This window comes from Mauremys reevesii, linkage group 13 (genome assembly GCF_016161935.1).
Source record: "Mauremys reevesii isolate NIE-2019 linkage group 13, ASM1616193v1, whole genome shotgun sequence".
NCBI lineage: Eukaryota > Metazoa > Chordata > Testudines > Geoemydidae > Mauremys > Mauremys reevesii.
The window spans coordinates 11,670,636-11,683,574 of record NC_052635.1 but is presented as its reverse complement, the minus strand read 5'-3'; the positions used below and the strand labels follow the sequence as shown (position 1 = coordinate 11,683,574).

At 41.9% G+C, this 12,939-nt stretch overlaps 1 protein-coding gene across 1 annotated transcript; it reads right to left on the bottom strand.

Annotated features, from left to right (window-relative positions):
* Positions 1-3,646: 3,646 nt before the first annotated feature.
* Positions 3,647-4,639, bottom strand: LOC120380017 (olfactory receptor 10A7-like). Its single transcript, XM_039497523.1, has one exon. It carries the CDS (start codon positions 4,637-4,639, stop codon positions 3,647-3,649), a length of 993 nt encoding a protein of 330 aa, XP_039353457.1.
* Between the last annotated feature and the right edge of the window lie 8,300 nt (positions 4,640-12,939).

Here is a 12,939-nt window from a genome sequence, read left to right as displayed (position 1 = left end):
ACACAGTCGAATTAGTGTATTTAGTGTGGATACACAAATTCAACTTAAGTTGAATCGATCTACTCTTGTAGTGTAGACATACCCTAAGAGTCAATGAAATTGACGTTTCAAATGAAATTGATCAGGGTTCCTTCATATTGCCAGCTGTCACTCCAGATCTTGGATCAGACATATAGAAACAGTGGCATCCTTAAGGTCAAGAACCTTACACCCTATAGACAGATTCTTCATTGCCATGATCAGCCAGCAGGGACCAAAATAACTGTTGTTAAAGTTTATCCCTTTGCCAAGGTTGCCCTTAGTAGAGTGTTATAGTCATACTGAAAGCCTCTTGTCAGCGCCAATTCCCATATACTTTGACTATGATATAAGCTGCAAATGGAGTGAGAAGGAATATATTTCACTTACCAAAAATCATGATAGATTTTTCAGTTGAATTTAATGTCTCTGAGACTGTGAAATGTACCCATTCAGTATCCTCTGCCAGCAGTGCCAGATGGGTCAGAGGGACTTGAACAGAACAGAGACATCCAGAGCATGAGGTTGCATCCCTGACCATCTTGGATAATAGCCATAATGGTCCTATCCTCCATGAACTTATCTAATTATTTTTGGAACTCAGTTATACTTTTGGCCTTCATCACATTCCCTGCAACAAGTTCTATGGATTGATTGTGCATTGTGTGAAGAAGTCCTTTGTTTGTTGTAAATCTGCTGCCTATGAATTTCATTGAATGATCCCTGATTTTTGTGTTATGTGCAGGGGTAAGTAAAACTTCTTGATTCACTTTCTTCTCATCATTCACAATTTTATAGATCTCTATCATATCCCCCCATAGTACGCTCTTTTCCAAGCTGAAAAGGCCCAGTCTTTTTTTAACTTCTCCTCATATGGAAGCTCTTTCATACCCCTAATCATTTTTTGTTTCCCATCTCTGTACCTTTTCCCATTATAAAATAGATTTTTTGATATGGGTGTGACACTGGCAGACCAGGTGCCAGCTCATGTCCAAGCCTCAGGTCAATTCACTTCTGTGTTAGTATAGATCAAAGTAATTGTTAAATCTATCAGAGTGTATTTGATGTTTAAGCTTCATGAAAACTAATGGGATGTTACATGCATTGTTTTCACTTATCTGAATCCTGTTATCATGTAGTAGAGTTGTGGAAAATTGCCCACATGGCTGATTTTGGATCAGACAGCCTGAGGCTCCTTTATTGATCACGCAAAAATGCATGCATGGAGGAGTCAGCCAAGGCAGCCGACGCTCTCCCGTCCCCCCGCCCCCGACAGATAAAATGAGAGAGCTTCTATAGGATAAAAACCACAAAAATTACATATACTTCCTTAAAGTTTTACATCCATACAAGGAATAAACCAAAGCAAGCCTTTTCTGTTTTTCCTTACTTTTGCCCTTTGCGGTTTCTTGCTCTGTCACCTGGCAGCTATTAATCATAAACTGTTACAAAAAGTTAATTCTACTTTTCTAATTTCTACAGTTAGTTCTGCTTTAGTAGTTTCTGTCTACCCTTCTCCTTTTACCCCCTTCCTCCTTCCTCCAGGCCACACACATACAGGTCACCTGACCATACATACAGTTCACTTGACCAAAATTTAAGCCTTAGGCCATTTTCCTCCACAGTAGCAAACATTTACACTGTGTCGACCCCTGTAACTAAATAACCTATCAAGCAAGAAAGAAGCCTTGTGGAATGCAAATTATGACCTTTAATAGAAAAGTGCTTATTTCCGCTGTGGTCATTGTGTGTAAAGATCGGAGATCAAAGACTCAAAATGCATTCCTCACTCTCTGTTATCAGAGGAAAAGCCCACACTTTCAGCTTCTTTTCTGTGAAAAGAAACTATAAGAATGGATTAAAGGAAAGATCCTTCATCTCTGACCTATTTGGATTCTAAGATGGCAGAATAACTGAACGAGAAGACAGAGATTATTCTGAGTAGCCCCAAGAACCTTTTTGGAAACTTGCAGATTACTAAATCTCTGCTACCATTTGGAATTACAAACTGTGACTCACCTGTGCCTATATTTTTACCTGTTTTAACCTCTCAATAATTCTCATTCTTCTTTCTTAGCTAGTAAACCTTTAGTTAGTTTACTATAGAGTTGGCTACCAGCATTGTCTTTGGTATGATCTCTAGAGAACTAACTGATCTGGGCTAAGTGACTGGTCTCTTGGGACTGGGAGCAACCTGAATATTTTGTGAGTTTTGGTTTAAGTGACCATTTATCACTAAGTCCAGTTTGTTTGGCTGGCAAGATAGACTGGGGGAGGGATAGCTCAGTGGTTTGCGCATTGGTCTGTTAAACCTAGGGTTGTGAACTCAACCCTTGAGGGGACCATTTGGGGATTTAATTGGGGATTGGTCCTGCATTGAGCAGGGGGTTGGACTAGATGATCTCCTGAAGTCCCTTCCAACCCTGATAGTCCAAGTCTATGACTGGAGCATCTAAAGAGACTATCTGTGACTCCATGGTAAGACCAGCATAATGATCAAGGTGTTCATATTTGTTAAAGGCTTGGTGAAATCTAATTACAGATCACACCACCAGTTTGGGGCCTCTGACCTGTTTTCTGACAGTCTGCCCAGTGGTAGGCACTCGCACTTGTGAGCCAATCCAGACATTGTGACAATGGGGAAACAAGAACTGCACATAGTATGCAAGGTAATGGGATATCACTGATTTGTATAGTGGGCACTATAATATATACTGTCTTATCCCTTTCCTAATCATTATTAACATTATTTTCAATTTTTTTTTTACTGTTGTTGCACATTGAGCAGATGTTTTCACCGAACTATCCACAGTGACTCCAAGTTCTCTTTCTTGACTGCCAGCCTAGCAACTGGCAGGCAAGCTGCCAGGCACAATACCTGTCCAGGTCCCAGGAAATGTGCTGGAAATTAAGCCTCACTGGCTTCACAGCACCCCACTTTTGGGGCAGACACTCCCCAACTCTCTTGATAGCCACCTCCTTGACTACCTGGGTAGCCATCAATTCGACTTCTTGGACTACCTGGACAGCTCAGTGAGCCAGTGGGAAATTTCCCCTTAGTTTTCCCGAAGAGGAATTTTTTTGATACTTTCCCTCCTGTGAACACTTTTTGTTCCTGGTCCCTGTTGACTTGGGATGCACATTTGTTTAAACAACCACAGAAGGAAAATTCTGTTTTCCAGGCAGCTCTAATCCCTGCCTTGTTCAGTGCAGAAGCTGGAAAGAATGTAGTCAATGGTGCATAGGCCTACCGGAAGAGAAGGGATGGTCTGGTGGTGTCAGACCAAGGAAAATTGGCTTCTAGTCCTGGTTCTGCTCCAGATTTCAGAATGTCTGCTGAGTCACTTCCATCAGAATTTTCCTGGGTGACCACTAACCATGTGTGCCTCGTTTCCTAGGTACCCCACGTGAAAAACAGAAGGGCTGAGTACTGATAACAACAGCAGAGGTCACTGGTAGTACCAGGGCACCCTAAGAAATGAAGCCCTAGGAGTCTCAGCTCAATTACTAAGGCAGCCAAAATTAATGGGTGCTTCTGCAAATTCCCCCCACCCCACCCTCCGAGCAGTGTGGTTATTTAAAAGTCACATTCTCAGAAGCAGAAGAGGCTGGAAAAGCTGTTTGCCACTCAGCGATAGCAAGGAACCATTTTGTGCCACATATGTCTCCTCAAGGCTGTTTGGATTTCCCTGTTCCTTAGGCTGTAGATAAAAGGATTCAACATGGCAGGCAAAACAGTGTAAAACAGAGACAGAAGTTTACCACTGTCTGGAAACTCACTGGACTTGGGTTGTAAATAAAGGATAATGCCAGAACCATAGAATAAAGCCACAACGATGAGGTGGGAGGAGCAGGTGGAGAAGATTTTCCTCTTGTCCTCAGCTGATGTCATCTTGATGATGGTGGCAATGATCCGGATGTAGGACAACAGGATCAGGGCAAAGGGCACCATTCCAAAGAAAGTGACCACCATGTAAGTCAAGGTTTCATTCATGGAGGTGTCAGCACAGGCCAGCAATAGCAGAGGGGCTGAGTCACAGAAGAAATGGTTGATCTTTTTGGAGCTACAGAAGGGTAAGGTGAACACCAAACTGGTCTGGACTGCCTGGGCCGGGATGCCAATAGTCCAGGAAGTGGCTGCCAGCAGGACACACACCTTCTTGTTCATAATCATGGGATAACACAGGGGGTTGCATATTGCCACGTAGCGGTCATATGCCATGGTGGCCAGAAAAGAAGATTCTGTGATCCCAAAACAGAGGAAGAAGAACATTTGCACGGCACAGCTAGTGAAGGAGATGCGCTTGTCCCCTGAGATGAGGCTCAGCAGCATTTTTGGGACAGTGACTGAGGTGTAACCAACCTCTAAGGCAGACAAATTAGAGAGGAAAAAGTACATGGAGGTATGAAGGGTGGAATCCAGCAATGTTACAAGGATAATGAGGAGGTTTCCCACCACAGTAACCAGATAAATGGCTAACACTGCAACAAAGAGTAAAATCCGCCTCTCTGGAGAGGTAGAAAATCCTAGGAGAAGGAACTCAGTCATCACTGTTTGATTCAAGCTCATTGTTTCTTCATAGGTTTTCAACTGGAAGACAAACAGAGACAAGCAAAACATAGTGTATCTCTAGCTCTTATGTCAATAAAGACTGGATGCCTTTCTGGAAGATAGGTGGGCTGATGGGAAACCTAGATTTCAAAGGGCTGTTGCTCTAGGGCACCCCAATGGGTCATGCTGCCCTAAAAACAGGGCTCCATTCCCTTCTACAGAAAATGTCAAAAATGGTGGTTTTCATTCAAATAAAACCTGCTTTTGAAATATTGAAATCTTTCATGAAACAGGCTCATTTTTCTCCGGCATAACTAGAGCTGGCCAAAGTATTTGTTTTAAATCACACTTGTTTCAAATGGGCATGAATGAAGAGGGGAAAAAAGGACCAAGTATCAGATTCTACCGCTCTTGTCAATGGTATCTTAGTCACTGATGAGTGCCACTGATTTCAAAAGAGAGATTCCATTACACTTTCGCTCAGGCTGGGATTTTCAACAGAACCTAAGAGGATTATGCTTCTAAATTTCAATGAGATTTGGGCACCTCATTCCGTTATACACTTGAAAATTCCAGTCTCATGCTGATTTAAATGAGACCATTCAAACATGGAAGCACCAACTCAACGTGTATAAGAATGCCAGCCTTTGCAATCAAGATTACTTGAGACAAAAAACTCATTGACTTGGATCATTATTTTCTGGAGTCTAATACTAGAAAAATCATAAATATTTCATACTAAATGTACGTACGCTCCATTTCTTAGGCCCTGATTTTATAATCAGATTCATGTGGATTTTCCTGTATGCCCATGTTGAGATCACTGAAGTCAATGTTTTCTCTCTTTCCCCTGCATTTTATCTGTCTTGTACAGTTAGAGTAAAAGTTCTCTGGGGCAGGGACTTTCTTTTATTCTATCTTTATACAGTATCTAGCACTACAGGGCCTGTTCTAGGTTGGTCCCTAGGTAGTAGCATAACAAATATGGTAATTGCTACTATCAATAATGTTACTCTGCACAGGCACAAGAGAGTGTCTGCATGAATCCTGTTGCAAAAGTAGGGTCATAGCTTCAGCTAGATGGTTTGATTGATAGAACACATTCAGAAAAAATGACCTATTAATAATGATTATCACAGTTCAGGGATAGCTGTAGTTGGCAGAACTCTCAACTTCTCCCTGAGTGCAACCCATTTTAGAGACAGGCCTCTTGCCTTCACCTCTCTGGTGTGGAATCCTACAATTCTCCCACTCTCAAATGAGGCTACAGCCTGCTGGGTATGAACTCTGTTTGCTCCACAGGCCCAGATGGATCTGGCTGCCCTGCAAGGCTTCCCTTTAGGATCTGGGACTAGTGGTGAACACAGTGAACACATAGCAGCCTTTTCAAAACAAAGTATTGTTTAATCTCAGCAGTAGGAATCAAAACATAACAAGAGCAGAAAGTTAGACAGTACAATGCTAGCATGCACCTGTTTTACTTAAAGCTTATCCAGACACCCATGCTTCTGAACCAGGGGTTCAGTCTGCTTCACCCTTCTTCCTGCTCTGAGCTCAGAGGCTCCGTTTTTCATCAACTGCAGAAGTTGTTTGATTCAGTTTTCCAACTTGAAACTCTTCCTCACTAACCCTGTACCAAGCTGGGAATTATGACTCAGTATGGTCAGAGGTAAATTTCAAAGGAATTGACACCTGAATTGGCCTAAGTATTGGTGAATGATGCCATATGAAACTTATACCTCCCTTCCTGTCTACCTGCTGTCCATTTGTGTTAGAGTTAAACTCTTTGTAACAATATAGCTACCAAGAAATACACAAGCAAACAAATAGATGAAGGAAGAATATTCATAAAATAATAGAGGCATCTTCCATATCCTGCACAATGATGATAACTTTATTTACCAATATAAACTTTGGCAATTATCAGGAAAAGGAACTCTTACTTTTACATATAAAAAGAAATGAAAAATACCTAGAAATACTGGTAGCTTTTATTGAAATGACAGCCATAGATTAACATTTAAAGTAATCAAACAGTTTGCCCACTTCTTTAGTTTAATTATTAGACATCAGAGGGGTAGCCAATACTTCTGTTAGTCTATAAGGTGCCACAGGACTCTTTGTCGCTTAATTATTAGATAGATAGATAGATTAGATAGAAATTGTTGTCATATATTAAGCTTTTTTTTCTTCTTTCATGGTCTTTCTCTTCTTTTATTATATTGATTATAAAGAACAAAGAAAAAAATAACATATTTTTAACCTGCTATATAATTTTACAGTAATTATCCAGAACACTTCAGCTTCATTATAGGGATAGTGCAATATTTCTGGCTATTGCTCTTGAACAGAATATTTAACCCTAGTTCCTAATATTGTATGTTTAGCTTCCCATACCTCCTACTCACCTTTCCCTTGTTATTGATGTTGATATATATCATGACCACAGCAGTCTCTGAAATCTCTGCTGGGGAGGAGACCTCTGTGGATTAGAGCTGGTTGAAAGTTTTTCAACATAACAGTTTTCCATCAGAAAATGACGACTAATAAAAAATATGAGACTGTAGCAATTTTGTCAAATTTTTGACTGAAAAGTATCAAAATGTTTAAATAATATAATATAATATAATATAATATAATATAAATGTTGACATGATAAAATCAGAATAAAGGGCTTCAAACTTAAAAAGGAAAAGCATTAACCTGATTGAAATATTTTGGTAAGGTTGTTTCAATATTTACCAAATGAGGGGATTTTTAGAATGTTAGTTTCATGGGGTATTTCAAAATTATGAGCTTTTCTTCCAGTTCAGGATGAATGAAGACAAAATGTCAGAATTTCTAATTTGACAGGCTCTGCTGTCAACTCTATACGGTCTACAAACAGACCCATTCTCCATTTCAAATTAAACAACAAGCCATTTGACCTATATGTAGCATTTTCTGTAAATGTATCTGGTATCAGATAAAAACATTCCCAAGGAAGAGTGGGTTACAAAACATATGTTTACTCAGTCTTCCCAGCTCCCTACTTGGCTATACACAATACAAGTAGTAATAGCTGTAGCACTGTAGCATATAGTGTCCTAATCAGCAATCAGTTCCCTGTTGTGCTGGGTGTTTCACACATATGTAGTAAAGTCACAGCACCTGCCCAGATAACTTACTGGCAGGATGCAACAAGTAGACCAAAAAAAAAAGTTTAGATATCAATGAGTAAAGAAAGGAAGAGGTCCCCATGTCCCTCACCCTTTTCTTTTGCAACCCCTCCAGATACTCCAGGTCTATCACCAGCTAACAAAAAAACATCTTCTCCCGGGCTGCAAGGCTGAAATTTTCAAAGCTGCCTGGAAGTTTGGGCACCCCTTTCCTGTTACATTTTCACTGGAAGTGGCACCCAAATCCATGAGCTGCATTCCCTGAACCAGTTTTGCACAAAACATCTCTCTCCTTCTTCATTTCAGTCTTCAGAACAACGCTTTATTTTAGAATCCCTCCAACAATACTTCAAAGAAAGAAAGAAAGAAAGAAAGAAACTAGGATGTCTGTGCTGCTAGCAAAGCGACACTCATTGCCCAGTCAAGTCCATTCCATCCATTGCCTGTTGTTATCTCCCCTAGCATCTTGACTTGCCAGGATCATCTGAGACAATAAAATCTGAAGAGCAAGGACCATGTTTTACTCCCATTGTAAAGCACTGTGCACCCCAAATAGCTCTCAATACTCAGCTTAAAGAACATAGTGAGCTAATATTGTTATCAGTTCTCTAATAAAATCAAGAAAGTCTCTCACCTGCCTTGAGAACAAAGGGCTGTTTCTTTGGTGACTCATCGGGCTGCTATAAGTATGAGCCAGTGAAAATGTCTAGGGATACTAGGCCCCATGGGTGATCTCACTGATCTCCACAAACAGCTTCAGCCTCCCCATGGCATTGTCTGCCTTGAACACCAGTGTGAACTGGTGGGGATCTGTGACGTTTAACATAACCATCTAATGTTTCAGCACTCAAGTGAATAACTCTTCTTCTAACAGTTAGTCTCAGAGTTCTCCTGGCCTCATCAGCAAGGATTATGCATTGCCCAAAATAATAAAGGTTTCAGGATTGGGTCCTTAAGGGAATGTCTATAACTTAGATAAGTGATAGCTTGGGTCTAGCTAGGGCACTAAAACTAGCAGTTTGGACCTTGCAGACCCTCAGAGGGTCAGCTGAGTTTGAGAGCCACAATGTTCACATTGCTAGTCTTAGTTTCTGTGTGGCTAGTGCAAGTCTGCCTGCCCAGGCTGGGAGGGGGGCTCAGGCCCAGCTACAGTGTAGACCTAACCCTAAGGATCTTCTTCAATCTACCAGGTCCTCCACTGAATTTTGCTTTGATCTCTGGGCCTCTGCTTCTGTGCTGTGCAGTGCTCCAGGGAGTAGTTCCTGGAAGCCATTCAGAATAGATGCAGATAGATATCCTTCCAACAGCACCAGACATAGCCATACACAGCTTGTCTGCAGAAAGAGAGGTTTTTTTTCTCCTGCTGATAATAGCTCATCTCAATTGATTGGACTCTTACAGTTGGTATGCATACTTCCACCTTTTCATGTTCTCTGTATGTATAAATATCTTCTGTGTGTGTGTACCATTCTATGCATCTGAAGAAATGAGCTGTCACCCACGAAAGCTTATGCTGAAATAAATTTGTAAGTCTCTAAGGTGCCACAAGTACTCCTGTTCTTTTTACAGGTCTCAATATATTTCCAGCAGGCCAGGCTCAGTGCGAGGTGAAAATGGTCTCTCCAAATACAGTGATATATAGATAGATAGATAGATAGATAGATAGATAGATTCTGAGGTTAGAGGACAGAAGAGTTGGGAGGATTCCACACATGCCAGCATGGTAAGTTTGCTGTTGCAATGAATTGTATGTGGGGTTTACAGAGATCCTCTTTAAGGAAAAAAATATGAATGGACAATGTTTATATCTTTCAGACTTTCTGTCTTATTTCAGTTTTGCCATGGAAAACTGAAGCAGTCTAAATCACAGTTTACATTAGGAAAGAGATGATAGAATGTTTGCAGGGACGGCTCCAGGCACCAGCGAAGGAAGCAGGCGCTTGGGGCGGCCAATGGAAAGGAGCAGCACATCCGGGTATTCGGCAGCAATTCGGCGGCGGGTCCCTCAGTCCCTCTCTTCCTCTTTGAGCTGCCACCAAAGTGCCACCGCAGAGGAAGAGCGGGAGCGAAGGACCCGCTGCCAAACTGCGGCCGAAGAATGAAGAGCGTTTGAGCTGCTACCGAAATGCCACTGATCGGCTTTATCTTTTTTTTTTTTCACTTCACTGCTTGGGGTGGCAAAAAAGCTGGAGCTGGCCCTGAATGTTTGTGCCTGTTTTCTCCCATGGGAAGTGGAGGAATTAATCAAAATGACTCACATTTTTTAAAATGGATTGAGAGGCCCAAATGAAAATTGTCTATATGCATTACATGCTGGTGTCTTGAGTCTGATAGTTCATGGGGAAAATTATGGGGCCTATGTAGAAATGACTGGGAAAGAATTAGGGGAAGAGGGAACAATTCCAATACATGAAAAACAAGGCACAGATAAAAACAAATGGAGAATCTCTCTCTCTCTCTTTCTCGCTCTGTATTTCTGTTTAACAGGGTCAAGTGAAAAACAAATGGAATCTATCTATCCATGTATTTATCTAATTATGTATTGTTACTTCTTTCTCTCTGTATGCTTGTTTTTAGTTTGTTCTTTCTATTAATTTATTTTTACTTCCATCCAGGGCTGCCCGGGGGTGGGGGGAGCAAGTGGGGCAATTTGCCCCAGGCCTCGGACCTCGCAGGGGCCCCCACAAGAATATAGTATTCCATGGTATTGCAATTTTTTTATGGAAGAGGCCCCCAAAATTGCTTTGCCACAGGCCCCCTGAATCCTCTGGCTGGCCCTGCTTCCATCTACCTTGCTAGCTATTTGCTGGTACTTCTATTTCTTTCTATTAGTCTGAAGCTTTATGTTCCTTTTGTTGGCATACATTGTCCCAGAGAGTCAAAGGTACTGACATACCCCTGTCAATGTACAACACTGAACAGTCAAATGTGGTCCAAGTCGTGACTACAGACACCACAGCCTGTTTAGTCCCATGGCACGTGCACTGGAAAATCCATGCCAACATTAGGAAATATATTGATTGGGATAAACAAGATATGAAGTGTATTGAAACCTGAATGGTTCTGTTAAACAGCCTTAATTAAAGCTCAGCCTAGCATCAGGGAGAGAGTACCAGTTAGAGCTTGTCTGTGTTGTGCAGTAGTCAATGGGAGAGGGGTATATATTCTACAATACAGTAGCTTGTCATACACCCAAATGTCCCTAGGGCACACTGATCATAGAGTATCAAGTTTGGAAGGGACCTCAGAAAGTTATGTAGTCTAACCCCCTGTTCAAAGCAGGGCCAATCCCCAGACAGATTTTTGCCCCAGACCCCTAAATGGCCCCCTTAAGAATTGAACTTACAACACTGCATTTAGCAGACTAATGCTCAAACCACTGAGCTAGCCCTCTCCCTAAGGTTCCTGTCAAACAACCCTGTGTTAATGTGAACTAGGGAACTTTTAGTGCAGGCCAACAGAATCCACAGGGACCAGTTAGTGCACAACACACTCAATAAATTTGTTAGTTTCTAAGGTGCCACAAGTACTCCTGTTCTTTTTGTGGATACAGACTAACACGGCTGCTACTCAGAAACACACTCAAGTGCACTAGAATTTACACCCTTTAGTGCGGACTAAGGCACCGTGTAGACAAACTCTTAGAGTCTCTTATTGTGTCAGGCAATTCACATTAGTGGGGAAGGAAGAGTTAATCCTGCTGCTGAATTTTGAGTGAGCCACTATGAATGGTGGCTACATTTCCTGCTGAGAAACATAAGAGCAGCCATACTGGATAAGACCAATTGTCCATCTAACCCAGTGTTCTGTCTTCTGACAGAGGACAGTGCCAGATGCTTCAGAGAGAATGAATAGAACAGGGCAATTTTTGAGTGTAACTAGCTTCCTCATTTTTGTGTAGTTCCACTTTTTGAAGTTAAATGCTACTGTCATGGGTTTCTTTGGTATTTCCCCTCCACCAACCCGAGAATATTAGATTTAATTATATTCTGGTTGCTATCACTGAGCAGTTCAGCTATAGTCACCTCTTGGTGACCTCCAAGAAGCAGTCATTAATGGTGTCTAGAAATTTTCTTTCTGCATCCTGTCCCGATCTGATATGTACCCAGTCAACATGGAAATAGTTTAAATCCTCCCAACAGCATCATCTCGTTCAAGCATTGACACCCTGCAGTTCTGCCCATCTTCCTGGCCTTGCCCATGGAACTGGAAGAATTTCATAGAATGCTACCATAGAGATCCTCAACTTCAATATCTTACCTAGCAGCCTAAGTTTGCCAGTCAGGACCTCTCTCATTCCTTTTTCTATATCACTGGTACCTACATGTACCAAGACCACCAGTGCCTCCCCAGCCCAGAACACAAGTCTTTCTAGATATCTCTAGAGATCCTCCCCCTCATCTTCTTAGGTTACACCCAGGCCTGGCCAGCTTTGGGTAGTGTGTGTGTGAGTATGAAAGTAGGTTTGGGCTTGGGGCTCTAATGCTTTCTTTCTTCCCCTGAGTGATGTGGGAGCATTCCCAGCACTCTCTGCTGTATTTTATTATTTTATTAATAAAGCTTTAAAATTTAAACCCTTTGTGTGTTACGTCATCCCCTCCCCAAACGATCCTGCAGCGTCAGCCTGACTACCTGACGCTCCAGGCAGACTGTAACAAAAATCTGTCACAGGAGCCCCTGGGAAACTAATATGAGGGGGCAAGGAGTGCAGAAGAGCTGGCTGAATTTTAAAGAAACCTTATTGAGGGCGCAGGAACAAACCATCCTGAAGTGCAGAAAGAATAGCAAATATGGCAGGCAACCAGCTTGACTTAACAGTGAAATCTTTGGTGAGTTTAAACTCAAAAAGGAAGCTTACCAGAATGGGAATCAGGACAGATGACTAGGGAGGAGTATAAAAATATTGCTCGAGCATGCAGGGGTGTAATCAGGAAGGCCAAGGCACAGTTGGAGTTGCAGCTAGCAAGGGATGTGAAGGGTAACAAGAAGGATTTCTACAGGTATGTTAGCAACAAGAAGGTCAGGGAAAGTGTGGAACCCCTATTGAATGGAGGAGGCAACATAGTGGCAGATGATGTGGAAAAAGCTGAAGTACTCAATGCTTTTTTTGCCTCAGTCTTCACAGACAAGGGCAGGTCCCAGACTGCTGCACTGGGGTATGGGGAGGAGGTGAGCAGCCTTCAGTGCTGAAAGAACAGATTAAGAACTATT